The sequence below is a fragment of the Saccopteryx leptura genome, chromosome 9 (genome assembly GCF_036850995.1).
Source record: "Saccopteryx leptura isolate mSacLep1 chromosome 9, mSacLep1_pri_phased_curated, whole genome shotgun sequence".
Taxonomy (NCBI): Eukaryota; Metazoa; Chordata; class Mammalia; order Chiroptera; family Emballonuridae; genus Saccopteryx; species Saccopteryx leptura.
In genome coordinates, this window is record NC_089511.1 from 59,433,740 (window position 1) to 59,450,153 (window position 16,414).

Sequence of the window (16,414 nt, forward strand, 5' to 3'; positions counted from 1 at the left end):
AACTGCTTGTAATACGTTAATGATTCCCTGTCTAACTACTGATTTAAATAATATCTATGACAACTTTATTCCATATCTGTGTGAGAATCCTGATTATATCCTCTTTTAACATGTATGCTTTAATAAAAATATGCTTACATTTTACTTTAAAAAATAATACCAATCAGGCCTGACCTGTGGTGGCACAGTGGATAAAGCGTCGACCTGGAAATGCTGAGGTTGCCGGTTCGAAACCCTGGGCTTGCCTGGTCAAGACACATATGGGAGTTGATGCTTCCAGCTCCTCCCCCTTCTCTCTCTCTCTGTCTCTCTCTCCTCTCTCTCCCTCTCTGTCTCCTCTCTAAAAATGAATAAATAAAATAAAATTAAAATTAAAAAAAATTATACCAATCATACATATAAGTCTCTTGGCAGTTTTGAGTCATTTGACAAATAATACTGAGTGACTACTGAGTGCTGGAGACCCAAAGATAGACAATGACTGAACCACTGACCTCATGGAACTTAGCTAACATTCTCTCAAACAATACTTATCTAGCATTAGTGAACAACCGCACAAAGCTTTAAGGCAGAGAAGAAAAATACAGTTATAAAATTCTAAGTAATCCTTTCTAAATAAGTAATTCCTGCTTAGCAATACAACATATCATCAAAGGAAGAAAATTCCAGATGGAAATCACAGGTTTAACATAAAAATTAAGGCATGAGTAATATAAGGAGGTAGGTAAATCACTAGACTCACAAGTGGAAGGCCTAGGTAGCTCTTATTAGAAACACTGTGCTTTTATGGAAAAGACACTCTGCTCAAATTATTCCAAATCTGATTAAACACATGTAATTCCTCTGATATTTAGTTTTTTTCATTTGTACCAGATAATAATGCTAATTCCATGGAATTATAGTAAAACATGATACATGCCTGAAACACAGTAAATGTTCATATAAGTGTTAGCTGATTTTATTAATAATATTATTGTATTTATACATGCTCAGTTCTTGGTCTGTACTCAGCCAATGTTAATTATCTTTCCCCAAAGAGAACAGGAAGAATGAAACAAGATTCAAAGTTTTTCCAAATACTGTAAACCTAAAATAATATTACTAAACTTCTCTTAGTCATTAGCGGGGAAAAAATCTCATTGTGTTTATGGAAATGTCAGGACTGAACTGAAGTTTTCCCTGCAGTCCAGGGTTCCAAAGCTATATTATAAGTAAATACTATACAAGCATATCTCTCTCCTGCAATCTTCCTTGTATAAGCAACAGGTTAGGTATTACATGCCCCATTAGTACCTTATTACAAGTGATGACTCTGTAATTTCTGTGAGACCTTACCCAAGGATGACAGGAAAGAAGGCACTTCTAAGACAGATGGCTGGTCATCAAAATCCCACCATGTCACAGATGACTCTTAGCAGGAGAGTCAAGTCAAAGCCTCCCTGTAATCAGTCAGACTCTGCAGGCAACCCTTTGGGTACAGCCCAAAATACTCCCACCATACTCCTAATCAAACAAGTGCTGGATACATTCAGTAACAGACCCGATTTCAAGTTTATCAGAACTTAAATGGTATTTCACACTCATCTCTTTCTGCAACTCAACTCAGTTTAAGATAATCACAACAAAGCTTCATGAATACAGAAGATATTTCATCTCACTGCAAAATTAACTGACAAAGTAAGAGATCATAATGCCAAGGAAGAAATAAGATTAAAATCACAGGCCAAATAAGAAAACTACAAGATCAAATAAACTGCCAAGCCAAAGTTGTTCTAACAGGAAGATCACCTGGTGCCCATCTGCTAATAGGACTAGACTCAAAGTCATAATTTACTTATTAACCTTAGAACCTCCCACATTATTTTGAAAGTTAACAGTGAAGCATTAACAGAAAAGCAAAGTTAACATTAATGGAGCATCTATGTCCCCAAAACTGTGTTAGGCACCATTACAAATATAATCTCAATGTTAGAACCATTAACTCCTAGTAAGATTAAAGTAGATTATATTTGTGTAATACTTTTTAAAAGCATCACAAATTATTTGAGGGTTTTTTAAGATTTTTTTTAAAAGTCATTCTCTGCTGTATCCCTCTACAACTAGAAAAAGTTAAAAATATAAACAAAATATAAATTTATTTTGCAAATAAAGTTGAAAAGATGCTTCACTCTTTCATTTAAGTACTTATTGACTACAAAGACACCAAATGCACACACAAACATGCCCATGCACACTTGAATGTTTATTCAAGACTGCTAAACTGCAACCTAAGGAAAATGGCCCCAGTTAAACCTGGGAGTTTTGATTTGTTGAGACAAATATTCAAGTTTGGGACAAGAAATACTGCCCTAAGAAAAGAAGACAATGAGATAGTCTCCTCTACTCCCCACATAAATAGCGAAGCAGCTTCTTTAAATCAACGTCAAAGTCCAGTATTTAAGAACATAAATTTGAACGGGCACTAAATTATTGGCCTGCCCAGAGAACTCCACTATTAACCAAAGAGAGCCCCCAAGTGTTTCAGGCCCACGGTATGTGCAATGACAAGTCATGTTGATCAACTCCTGCAAAATGACACACTCAAACCACTTTCCAGAATTGTGCCCTCGCCTGAGAAGCACCCATCCTGACAAGCCTGAGAAGGAGACCCACTACCTGACTTTCTCCGTGGCTCCTCCCGTTCTCCGCTTTGAAGATGGACTTGGGCTTCCTGGACTTGAAGTTGCCCATGCTGGGTCGCAGCACACCGTCTACCAGCACGGTCTGCTCTACATGCTGTGGCTCCCGGGAGGACACGGGCTCCTCTAGGAGTGCCCCAGTGTTGGGGTAATTTTCTTTATTGTCTTCATCTCTAAAACAGGAAAGACCCAATTTAGAAAGCACCACAAAGTGACAAACTGCTACGAGAAAGGGGGACTGGCTATCCTCACTGCTGCTCTATTTATATGGACCTAGCAACACTTTTAGCGTTGACCTAGCCAGTTTCACAGGAATAAGAACGTAAGAAATGTGAATTTCATTCTTTAGATTACTCCATATTCCCTTCCAGTCTTTCCTAATTAACATAGTTTCTGTAGTTTTAACTCTGTACATACTATGATAATTTCAAATTTTCTTCACACCAAGATGCTTTCATGTCTATCCTATTTTTCTTTCACAATAATATTGTATTCAGGTTAGATAATGTCATCTCAACTTTATATAAGGTCTAAAAGCCAGAAATTAAAGTGCCCAATAAAAGGGCTAATTCACCCAGACTTGGAGGGTCAGGGAGGTCTCCATTCTCACGCATTTGTACTTGGTTAAGGCATGATGCTTGCTTCTCAATGACAAATCTATAATCATCTATCTGCAACTTTCAGATGCATTTAAAAGTTTAACAGGGTCCACTTTAACAGGATACATGCTACCCAGATCAAATATAAGACAAGGGTCAAATTGTACCCAACCAAGCCATCTGAACAACATCCTCAATACAAAGTCAATGATTCCATTGTCTGGGTTCTAACAATGTGTAACCGCTGGAGAGGATCAAATGGGTTCAAATGGGTTCATGTTACCCTCAGACATTCAGTGCTGGGATGTCACTTTTAATTTTCACTCACCAATCAAATTCAAAATACTATCTCCATGCCATTTAAATTTCCTCAAAAATAGTGACAAAATAACACTTATTTGAAGTCACATCCCTCTTAAGTTTAGATGCATTTTGTTTTCTTATTTCATTAAGAATCCAACAAACATCACAAATAAAACCAATGGAGCATCTCTTTATACAATTAATATCACCATCCTTAACCCACTGGCAATAATTTGATACTAGATTAGGAGTGGACACTTCCCCCCAGATGGTGTTTTTACCTCTTGCTCTCTGATCACAAACACCTATATGAGATATTTTGGCAAGGTCAGCTAGGAAGCAATTTCTCTGGACAATGACTCAAAGACATATAAAACCAAGTGACAAGATCAGCAAAGAGCAGCCTGATCAGGCAGTGGTGTAGTGGATAGAGTGTTAGCCTGGAACTCAGAGGACCCAAATTTGAAACCCCAAGTTCACTGGCTTGAGTGTGGTCTCATCCAGCTTAAGAATGGAGTCACTGGCTGGAGCATAGGATCATAGACATGACCCCATAGTCGCTAGCTTGAGCCCAAAGTCACTGGCTTGAAGCCCAAGGTCGCTGGCTTGAGTCCAAGGTTGCTGGCTTGAGCAAGGGGTCACTTACTCTGCTATAGCCACTACCTCACCAATCAAGGCACATATGAGAAAGCAATCAATGAACTAAGGTGCCACAACAAAGAATTGATGCTTCTTATCGCTCCCTTCCTGTCTGTCTGTCTCTGTCTGTCCCTCTCTCTAAAACAAAACAAAACCAGCTAAGGGTTTATATGTCCAGTGCTCAAAATATCTTTTCACAAATAAGAGGGATTAAAGGGAGGGGGATGTGAGATAGGGGTGGGGGGAAGGGAGTAAATAGGAACAAATATAAGGTGATGGAAAATAACTTGACTTTGGTATACAATACAATCAGCAGTTCAAACGCTACAGAAGTGTTTACCTGAAACCTATGCATTCTTATTGATCAATGTCATCCCTTTAAATATAACTTCTGAAATAAAATTTTTTAAAAAACCAAATAGAGGGATTAAATTCACCAAACTGATATCAGGCAGATGAGTTCCAGTTAGTTTCTGGGAAAAAAACAAAGCAAACCTCAGGGCAGGAGGTCTGAGCAAGACCAGGATGCAGGAGGGCAAGGTGTAGAAATAAAACTATGCGCACTGACCAGGCAGTGGTGCAGTGGATAGAAAGTTGGCCTGGGATGAAAAGGATCCAGCTTCAAAACTCTGAGGTTGCCAGCTTGAGTGTGGGCTCATCCAGCTTGAGTACGGGCTCATCTGGCTTGAGTGTAGGCTCAGCAGCTTGAGCATGGGATCACCAGCTTAAGTGTGGAATCACAGACATGACCCCATGGTTGCTGGCATAAACCCAAAGGTAACTGGCTTGAAACCTAAAGTTGTTGGCTTGAGCAAGGGGTCATTGGCTCAGCTGAAGCCTCCTTGAGGTCAAGGTATTTTTGAGAAAGCAATCAATGAGCAACTAAGATGACACAACTATGAGCTGATGCTTTCTCATCTCTTTCCCTTTCTGTCTGTCCCTGTTTATCACGCTCTTTCTCTTTCTCTCTCTCTCTCTCTCTCTTAAAAGTATAAAAAATTAAAACTATGTGAACAGTTAAACTAAGTGTCAGGACAAACAGTGTTATCTGGAAAAGGAGAACCAAACAAATGACATAATTTAACTGAAAAAAAAAATCAATGCTAGTGACATTGGTTAATATTTTCCCTTAAGCCTGACCAGGTGGTGGCACAGTGGACAGAGCATTGGACTGGAACATGAAGGACCCAGGTTCAAAATCCCAAAGTCACTGGCTTAAGCATGGGTTCATCAATTTGAGCACAGGATTGCTGGCTTGAGCGTGGGATCATAGACATGACCCCATGGTTGCTGGCTTAAGCCCAAAGGTCACTGACTTGAAGCGCAAGGTCGTTGCCTTGAGCCCAAGATTGCTGGCTTGACCAAGGGGTCACTCGTTCTGCTGTAGCCCTCCACCCCCATCAAAGCACATATGAGAAAGCAATCAATGAACAACTCAGGTGCCGCAACAAAGAATTGATACTTTTTATCTCTCTCTTACTGTCCCTATTTGTTCCTCTCTCTGTCTCTGTGTAAAAAAAATAAATAAATAAATAAATCTTAAGATCATTTACAAAAATAAAATAAAATTCTAAGTCACTAATGGGTTTGGAAACAAATATCGAACCATGAGTTGGAACTACACTAGTTCATTTGGAATGTATTTTTCTCTGAGGGAGAACAGAATCTGTGACCCAAACATATGCCAAGCTGGCATGCTGATTATTTTGAACTGAAAACAATCAAGGCCCAACAGACTCAAGGAAAGCTTTTACCTCCCCCTTAACTGACAAAAACAACTTATATTGAGGGCCTATACCAGAAGCAACCTAATACCGAAGATAACTTTTTATATCAGAAAGACTTATCTGCATGGTCTGGCAAATAGTTGTTTCCTAAAGATCTGCTCTTCCCATTTTCCTGGGAATTGTCTTCCTCCCCTTTGAAACCCCTGAACCTTACCACCTTCTCCTCAGTTTAGAATAGTATATAAACCTTAATTACATAACTGCCAAAGAGTTTCCTACTTTGGCGATTCCCATATGTACAAAATTAAATGTGTTTCTACTGTTAATCTGTCTTATGTCAATTTAATTATTAGACCAGCCAAAGAACCGAGAAGGGAAGAAGGTAAAAGTGTTTCTCCCTATTTATCACTAGAAACAAATAATTCTTCATGCACACACGCTATGTTCCTAGCTGAAAAACAAAAGGAAGAACAGCTGCCTTTAGGGAAACCTAAATGTTCCTCATTCAAGAATTCTAGAACACTCAAGAATTTAATAAAAAAGTGATCATTCAAATCGAAGCTGACTTTTTTGATAAAATCATTTCTAAAATAATAACTGAATTTTGTTTTTATATGGTATTTTCAAGTTGCCCTTAATTTATTCATCTCATTTATCGCCTTGACTTGAAAAGCAACGAAGGTAAGTGAGGGGCGCAAAAAGCATCTTTTTCATTACACAAATATAAAACCTAAATACAAAACTCAACTGCAGAAATATATTTCTAACTATTACTGGTTCCTCAGAATGCACAAACCAGAAAAGTACAGGTTATATAATGTACGCCACTACTTAACGGGATCAACCATGACTGAGAATGGTCATAATTTGCTGGAAAGAACAGGAGTCTGAGGGTCCCCCCACTTAGTTGTGTAGCCTGGGCCACACCCCTTCATTTCTCTGACCCTCACCCATAAGAAGGATGTCACCTCTACCTTGCAAAGGTGATACACTCTTTGTGAAATGCCTACCACAGAAAACTGGCTCAAGGCCACAATCCGATAAATGGGAGCTATTGTTACTCACAGGGGATTTACGCAAGTAATTGTTTGCAAAGAAAAAAACTGAGAGCTCTTTCAGTCTTCCCATACCTCCAGGATAAATTTTAAATCCCTTAGCAAGGTACACACACCCTTTGGAACTCGGTCTTTGTTTAATTTTTCATTTCTTACCATTCTTGGCCTCCTCACTCCCACCCAGCTCTAAGGATTCCTGCCATTCTAAACTGTTCGTTGTTCCTTTAACTTGAACAATAGCTTCTACGCTCTGCCGGCTTTCTAATACAGTGTTCTCTCCACTTAATGGTATCATTGTTTTCTTTGCCTTGTATCCCACCAAAATAAAAGAAAAAAGAAAGAAAAAGTCATGTGCCATGTGTAATTTTCTTCAGGAGTCCATCCCAGAAACCTCTCTATAGGCTATTTGGTCTTTCTAAGCAAACCCTGTTTCCCGCTAGTAAAACAGCACTTAGTGCACCGTAACATCATCTAATTCTTGCCTATATCATCCAGTGGACTAAATTCTTGGGAGCAGGGATTGGTTTGTCTTCCTCTACAACATATCTTAGCTTTTGGAACACAAAATAGGTCTTCAACAAATGTGTGTTATCCAACAACTGGACTTCATAGAAAAATTCAAATTCTGCCTCAGAGTGGCTGTTACCCTGGATGAGCTATAACTCTTTTGAGCCTCAGTTTCTCCATTGACAGTATGAGGAAGGAAACATCAGCCTCTTTCCTGTTGTTTAGATTATATGATGTAAATGTCCATGTTCGAAACAAAGCAAAAGTGGAAGAAATGGTTAATCATGAAGGTTTCGTCATCATACTGTGAACACCTTGATGACCAACACCATATCCCAGACCCTCAGTGATATCTTTGGTGAATAAATCTAGAATCTCTTTCTTAAGGTTTATGATGGGAATACTGAGATGGGCAAATTAATGTTTAATTCAATAGTCATCTTTTGAGCATTCCCCATATAAAAAGCACTGTCTTGGATGCTAAGGGGTTGGGGAGGTTATCCAAAAGTGGACAAAACTTCAAGAGCTGAAAATCTATTAGAAGAAGTAAGACATAGAACAAATTATTAGAATTCAGAGAAGAGACTACAGATATCAGACCTTCAAAATTAAGAACTAAGCAACGATGGGTTATACCTGAGATGGCAACAATCAGTCTGGTCTTCATGTAGAGAGACTGTGTCTTCCTCACACCTGGGAGAAGAAAAACCACATCAGATCCAACTGTCTGCTGCAACAGAAGCAGCAATAGTCTAGAAATATCTTAATTAGCACAGTAAACTAAAAAATACAACAATCTTCATCACTCTCTCCCCAAACAGCTTCGATTCCCAACATGTCTACCAGGCAATATGAGTAATGTTGTTTCATGTAAGCTTAAAAGCTGCTTTTTCCTCCACTGCTCTGCTTCACCTAAGCTAACAAGATCTTCAAAAGAACCTAAGTGTCCACAGCACTTGAGGGGATAGTTGACACCAAGATTGGTGGCTCAAAAGAGACTCCACTATATGCCTCTTGGCATTTCCTCTGCCTCAGGCAATCCCTAAACATCCCAGCTCCCATTTGGCTTACTTCATAGTCTTTACCTACTTTCTTGACCCCCTTCTTGTTTATAAAACTTCTGTAATAACCTTGTAAAAAAATTCTTGGCTCTTCCACATTGAAATATTGACAATGTTCTATACTGCCCAAGGGAATCTGGACTAGAACCACTCTCTCACTCTAGTACAGAGGGAGTCATTGTTCCTGTTCTCATTCATTTCCACCCCACCACACTCCAGCCGGAAATGGTTTTTTTTTATCTTCAACTCCTACTCATCCTTTACTGGCCAAGTCAAGTCTTACAAGCTCATAAACTTTCTCAGCCAAGTTCTTCTACATTCCATGTTAATACTTTACCTTAATATGTAAATATTTACACTCATTATGAGGTTTCAGTAACCAACTACATCTTGCCTCATACTGCTGTGTAATTATTTTGTACATCTGAGAGCTTTCTAATTAGTTAATTCCATGAGAAGAAATACCAAAATATCTTTTTCCTAGATATGCCGCCACAGTGCGAACAGTGCTACCCCAGAGTGAACAGTGCTACCCCAGAGTAGACACGAAATGAGTCTTGAATCCAGTCATGGCTCTGGCCCCTCAGCTGGTTTGGTCCCTGTAATAATGTAATAAGCATTTATTGAGTTCCAGGTACTGCATTAGGCATTGGAGCTATGCTTCACAAATGCTTTAGAATTCAGAAATAACTAGTTTGTTTTCTATTTCCAATCCATTGTGAATACTTCTGTAAAACTGTCACAGGAAAGTCAAATTCTTATAAATGTCATTGAATGCCTGACCAGGCTGTAAAACAGTGGATAGATCATCAGACTAGGACACGGAGGACTCAGGTTCAAAACCCCAAGATCGCCAGCTTAAGCACGGGCTCATCTCATTGAAATAAAGCTCACCAGCTTGAGCACAAGGTCGCTGACTCAAGCTAGGGGTCATTCAGTCAGCTGTAGCCCCCCAGTCACGGTGCAGATGAGAAAGCAATCAATAAACTACTAAGGTACTGCAATGAAGAATTGATGCTTCTCATCTCTCTCCCTTCCTGTCTATCTGTCCCTATCTGTCCTTCTCTCTGTCTCTATCACACACAAAAAAAGTCATTAAATGCTTACTCCTTATTTCTATACTATTCTTATCTCAGACAAGTTACATACAAACAATTATGGGGCCCACTCTTTGAATGGCACTACTTCTAAAGGCTACAAAGTTGAAAAAAACCTGCTTAAGAGATTCACAATATAATGACTAAGCAAAAATAAATAAATATCTACAAACATAAATATAAACATAATAAAGTATTTATACTATATGAAGTCATTTAAAATTTTTAAATATTCTTTACTAGCAATAGTTTATAATTTACCCATAGAACAAATTGATGAATGCTCCATCCTCTTCCCTTATTATCCTCTTTAAATTATGGTTTTGTACAGAATTATACAAAGGCCGCCTACAGACTCTAATCCTCTCTACCTGCTGAAATATTTTGCTCCCACTGACAGTTAAAAAAATAAGTTGACTTAATAAAATGCCCTTCTTAATGAAATGAACTAAATGTGCTTGCTTTCAAGTTTTTTGACTGTCAGTAACCTACTCTGACCAATTCATGGAAAACAATATATTGTTTTTCTGAAGTGAGGTGGGGAGGCAGAGAGACAGAATCCCACATGCGCCCGACCAGGATCCACCCAGCATGCCCAATAGGGGGCATCGCTCTGCCCATCTGGGGTATTGTTTGGTTGCAACCAGAGCCACTCTAGCGCCTGAGGCGGAGGCCATGGAGCCAATCTCAGCTCCTGAGCCAACTTTGCTCCAGTGGAGCCTTGGCTGTGGGAGGGGAAGAGAGATAGAGAGAAAGGAGAGGGGAAAGGGTGAAGAAGCAGATGGGTGCTTCTCCTGTGTGCCCTGGCCGGGAATCAAACCTGGGACATCCACACGCTGGACCAACACTACCACTGAGCCAACTGGCCAGGGCTGGAAAACAAGTTTTAAATTCATAATATTGCTTTGTTCTCTTCCATTTGAGACATTCACCTAATCTGAGCTTTTTAATGTGAATAAAAACGTTTCCTAATAAAAGTTACCTAGCTAAGTAGAAAAGTCAATGAAAAACAGAAATCTAGAATTGTTGCTTCCAAAGAATTAGGGTTCAACCAGAGGTTCAACTCTAGAGCTTAACAATACCTATTGTTTGGGAATTTGGCAAAGAAATTATTTTTCTCCCCCTCATTAGATGTGTTAACCTTTCTTCTCAAAGTACAATTAGTTAAAAATGGAAACTCAGCACCAGAACATAAAAAGTTGCAGATGCTTTCTGAAGTATGAGGATAGATCTAATTAGCTGATCTAATTTTAAGGCATACTGATCAACTTCAATTGTCACTCAAGGAAACACAATTCCTAGCTCAGAGCTATATCAATGAAACAGATCTCCCTACTAGCTTACATGGCACACATATACAATCTCTTTTAGTTCAGTTGGGTTTTCATTTGCTTTTATGAAGACTGTCAAGTTATATTCAATTAACTTTTATTTTTTTATTGTTCTACTGATTCCTTGCCCAGCAGCCCCTGCAATGTGAAATACTGGCCCAGTAATAAAATGAACTCCACAGTGGTAATCCACATCCAGATATCCCCACTACTGGAGGAAAATCAATTCTGACCAAATGCCTAACTGGTCCTGGGCATAGCATTCTCTTCTGCATTATAGCCAAATACAGGAACTTGAAGACCAAAATCTTTAATATTCCCCTTTTTAAATATTCAAAAGTAGCTATCTTCTCAGATAATGTTTTTCAAACTATAATTTTTGACCTACTAGTGGGTCTTAAAATTATATAGCAGCTACCAGCATTAAAAAAAAAAAAAGTGTGGGCAGCACTACTATTAGGTGAAATCCTTTGAAGTTCTTATCAACTAGATTCTAAGTCCCAGAGTTCTTAATTTGTGGTTGCCTAGCCAATATGTGGATAATTCATCCTTTCAATTACTTCTTTGTGAAATTCTCAGGGTTATTACCTTTTACTCTGTTCAGACTTTTGTTCCTTCTAGCAAACAAGGATGTGGTTCTGACAACTCACCTGCTCTGTTGCATTATCACAGTGAAGCCTGGCAGTGATGTGAAGTAGACCCAGAGGCTAAGGGATCTCCCAGTGTATGGCCAGTATTCGTGGCCACCATCACAGCCCCCTGGCTCTTGCAGGCTCGCATTTAATTCAGAGAGATGGTAAAGAAACTACAGAGCCGAAAACTGGTGGTCCATTTTCCTTTATTCTAGACTTGCACTCAGCAAGCGAGTAAAAACAAACACACTGGGCTTCAAAACCCACTCATTCAGCACTCACAAAGCTACTGACTCATCTGAGTTTTCCTAGAATCTAAGGCTTCCACCTCACCGGTCTTATTCACCTCTATTCCCCATATCCTTCTCCTCCACGAACTGACTTCTCCCTCCTCCACGTGGCTTCCCTGCCCTGCTACACCATGGGCACTTCCTCTCTACAAAAACGTGATTTCTGTCCCCCCAAATGGCCTCCTAGCACCTCCTTTTAAAACATTTTGGCAAGAAAGCCCACCCCTAACACACATTAGCATAACCACGCCCTTTCCAAGCAAGGAGGGCAAATAGCTATATCACATGACGGCAGCAGCCATCTTTAACAATAAGGGTGAGAAAAAATAACTTTATCTGCCCAACACCCAGGTTCGTTCCAACATGTACAGCAGTGGCCTTGCTCTACCACACCAAGTCCACCAAATCCTCCCTCAGACTACATTCCCAGAGGCTCACAAGAGAAGGAGAAAAACTTGTTACTCAGACTAATGGCGGTGAAAAAGTGCCTGTGAAAGGTTCTCTTGTTTGACTTGTTGCGAATAAAAAGAAAGGCCTCATGTTGGATATTAGATAAAGTGTAGTTGTGCTAGGAAAGGCACTGTCATTAACCCTGGAGTACCTACCATGTTGCCTGAAGGCCAAGTTGCAGAGGTAGAGCCTAAAATCCTGTGGGATTTCTTGACATGTGTCCCCAGCACTACCTGGATGGCCTGGTTGACATAGCCGGCTCTGCCCCCAACCCCACTAGATCAACTCTCTGAGGGAGTGTAAGGCCAGTGGCTATGGCCATGTGGGTTCACATCGAATTCAGGCAGATGGTAAAGAAATTATGGAGCCAGAAAATGGTGGGCCATTTCACTTATTAGAGTCTCGCAAAGGCCAACAAGCAAGCAGTTAGGGAAAACTGCTTCCCTCTCTCAGGGCTGACTAGCAGACAGGTATGGGGGGTCCCTTCTCTGGCAAAACAATAGCAAACAAATGGCCCCTCCCAATGGCAGCAGGCAATCCACAATCTACAATCTGCCGCCCTGAGGGCCAGCACCTGCAGCCTTACATAGACTATACATAGGAGGTGCTGCCCTGTGCTCAGGCACCTATCGGGCAAAGTACAAGCAAGCAAGCCTAACACACTTATTTGCTCAACAGCAGGTCCCAGGAATATGATTTTTAAACCAGATTGCCTTTTCCTCCACGTAACTAGTATGCTTTTAAAAGGTTTTGCACTGAGGTTTACAAAATAGAGACCAGCACTGTGCTGACTCCAACAAAATCACTTATTCTTTTTTTCCAGTTTGAGATAAATCCTGGGGAGCTGGATTTTTCATAAGTACCAATCACCTTCCCCGGTTGATATTGATGATCAGTTGGTTTAGAAAAGCATTGTTTCAGATGATAACTAATTCACTGGTAACTAAATCAGAATTCATTTCTGGCCAGGCTTCTCTTCAAATAGCAGGTTCACAAGGACGACATAGGAAATGACCATGGAAAAATAATAAATGAAAGAGCACAGCGGATACAGAAGGGAGGGATCAAGGCCATTCTGATCTTGGAAGTTTGGGTAGAAAAAGATACTGCATTGGTCCAGAGCTACAAAGAGTACCAGGCATGGGAAAAACTAAAAAGAATAAAATCTGTCCTTGAGTCCCATCCAATTCTCCTTTATTTTGACTCTTACAAGACCCCCAAGTGGCCAAGCAGAACCCTATTAGGTTAGACTATCTGATCACATAATTTATATTAAAGTAATAATGACCACTTGAATCCACCTCCCAGGGGCACAGACTTTGCAATTTTTATTTTAGTAGGAGTCATCACTAGAGGCCTTAATCCAAAAGAAATCATCTCTAGGTGGAATTTCAGGCACGGAAGAAAATAAATTAATCTGGGCAGGAAGGAGTAGAAGAGAAAATTGTCTGGTACCCAAAATATTTTAAAAAGGCAAGCAACTCCTTTATGTATACCAAGACCACAACCCAACATTTACTGAGCAGCTGCTACATCTGGTCTGTCTCCGGACAGTGCATTCTGGTCCTGCTGGCTTTGGGGTTGTCCCCAAAGAGCCAAGGAAAATGGTTCACGTTATTGAGAAGAGGAATACTTTTATATTAAACAATGACTAGTTTTAAATGACCCTTGTTCATGCTAAATACCTGTGAAGCTTTTGCTTTGTTTTAAATATGCTCCTTAGACTTTTAGATTAGCCAGATGGCATTCCAACTGTCACTCAGTGCTTTTTTAAAATAAATCACTGTCACTTCTTTGAAAACAACAACAGAATCTTATGCAATCAGAATTCCTTGGGGAGTGGCCAAAGACAAGGTACCAGACTTTTCCCAGCATTTAACTATAAAACCTCTACAAAAAATAAATAAATAAATATGTGTGTATGTGTGTATGTGTGTGTGTGTGTATGTATTGTCCATGTGAAATCTAAAACTGTCTCCATTTTGAAGCCATTAGGCCTGTGGCTGACTGGGGATTTGGCCACACAGGGCTCACAAGAATCAGGCCCAGAAAGCACTTGGTGCTTGTAAGCACAGCAGAGGGAGGCAATCAGTACCTGTGCACCTGAACCAGGAAGTCCCCAGCTCATCTTGGGCCGGCATACTTTGGCAGGCATCTTCCTCCACTTTCAGGCTTTTAGAAAATGCAAAGTTGCACACAATTACCAAGCAATCTCATTAACAAGACATAGGTCTCAATGAGTATTTTATATTTCATCTTCTAAATAAAGTAAACCCTGGGTTTTATTTTTTAACTTACCTTTTTAACTTAAGTGAGCCCACAAAGCTTGACATTAAGAGAGTAGCAATTCCACAAAAAGAAAAGAACGTGGGAAACAAGAGGGTCTTAGAAGTCCTATAGAATCTTATCCCTCCATCACCAAGTTATTGTGACAGTGGTAAGACTTGAAACTCACATCTATTCCCACATTTACTTGCCTGTTAGGGAACTTGAGCAAACAGCTCCCAAGTTACTGGGCTTTCTCTATTAAACTTGCAGCATTTTCTTATTGCAGTTGAGTATAACACCTTATTCACCCCTTTTTTCTAAAAAGTGGTTGACAGTGACTTCTACCAAAAGGTTCCAGAAGTAAACATTATAAGTTAGCCTAGAGAAAAAAATGTTAAATAGAATATAGCTATTACATGCATATATGTATGTATATATGTGAGTTATATATAAACTATATATAGTATTAACATAGTATACTATCAATTTTTTGCATATATACATAGTGTAGAAAAACATATTAAGGGATAACAAAAATTTACATCATGACCTATTAATATCTAATAAAAAAAACACTGTACCTGCTGGCCCTGAGTAAAATATTACACTCCTTCATTCTATGTTTAGATGGTGTTAGCCACCCCAATCAACACTTTAACCATAAAACAAGAAGACTCATTTCACCTATAGCGAGATTTTTGAGGTCAGCAAACAAAATGAAAAAGGGCATGCAAGAAAAGTTTACTCTACAGTGTCTTAAAAATCTGTAGACAAAAGAGGATGAGGATAAATTGAGCCTGTTTATCACAGTCTGGAATTCAACTCAAATCATTTTACATTCACCTCCTATGTGCTGTAAATGTATACAGCATAATCCATGAAAACGGACACCAATGTTGGCAAAATAAAACAGAGCTTCCTTTATGACATGTCAAATAGATTTTTTTAAAAATCTGAGCTCCAAGAACACATATCTGAGCGCCAGCAAACAATTAGCTTGTTTTAACATCTCTCCTGCAGCTTCTAAAAGCCTAATTTGAACCTGTAAAGGCTTCCGGGGCCCCATCAGTCAGCACATCTCGCACGGTCCTCCCAGCCCCAGATTACAGGAGACAATGCATCTAACACAAGAGTAGCTGGCTGGGTCGGTAGATAGTTGCTTCCAGAGAAAGGCATGCAAGTCTTATTTTAATGGCAAGAATCACTTACTCTGTTACAGCGGTGCTGCTGAAGGAATTATCCTGAAGGCTAAAACAGAAACAAGAAAACATCAGCCAAATCCAGCGGGGGAGCCGCCTCCCTGATCACTCTCCGGGAGTTAGAGCATATACACAAACATGGCATTGCAAGGCAAATCTCAGGGCTCGCCCAGCACGCTCGCTCTACCTTGGACTGCTATCTGCACATGCTCGTAACAACACCCCCAGCAGGGGCCCAGCAGCACGAACCACAAAGCCCGGCAGCCCCCGAGGCTACGGGGACAGCGCTGGGCGGGGCAGGGTGTACCGTGGAGCCCGACCGAGGCCCCCTGGATCCCCCGCAAGGAGCACCTGGAGAGTTACCGCGTGACCCCAACCTTTGGCAGCCCCGCGTGTTTAACCCAGACCTCTCCGTACCACCCCCCCCCCCCAGGCTGGCAGTAGGAAAGCGCAACTGTTTCTGCCTAGATGCCGAAATCCCCGGGCATTTGCTTTCTTGCAGATGGCTCCTACTAAATTTACAGAGCTACCCCCTCTAGAGATGGAAGCTGGCAGAAATTCACCCATCCTTGAGGAAA

General features: G+C 40.2%; 1 protein-coding gene across 4 annotated transcripts in view; it reads right to left on the minus strand.

Moving 5' to 3' along the window:
• Positions 1 to 16,082, minus strand: part of FAM13C (family with sequence similarity 13 member C) — a 161,313-nt gene extending 145,231 nt beyond the window's left edge. Inside the window, exons 1-4 of one of the 4 annotated variants that reach the window (XM_066348704.1) lie at positions 16,024 to 16,071; positions 15,847 to 15,885; positions 8,145 to 8,201; positions 2,656 to 2,851 (exon numbers count right to left, since the gene is read on the minus strand). In XM_066348704.1, the coding sequence (XP_066204801.1) occupies positions 2,656 to 2,730 (75 nt within the window). In that variant the 5' untranslated portion in view covers positions 2,731 to 2,851; positions 8,145 to 8,201; positions 15,847 to 15,885; positions 16,024 to 16,071. Of the gene's footprint in view, positions 1 to 2,655; positions 2,852 to 8,144; positions 8,202 to 15,846 lie in introns of all 4 variants that reach the window. The other 3 variants (XM_066348702.1, XM_066348701.1, XM_066348703.1) reach the window with 3 other exon arrangements.
• Between the last annotated feature and the right edge of the window lie 332 nt (positions 16,083 to 16,414).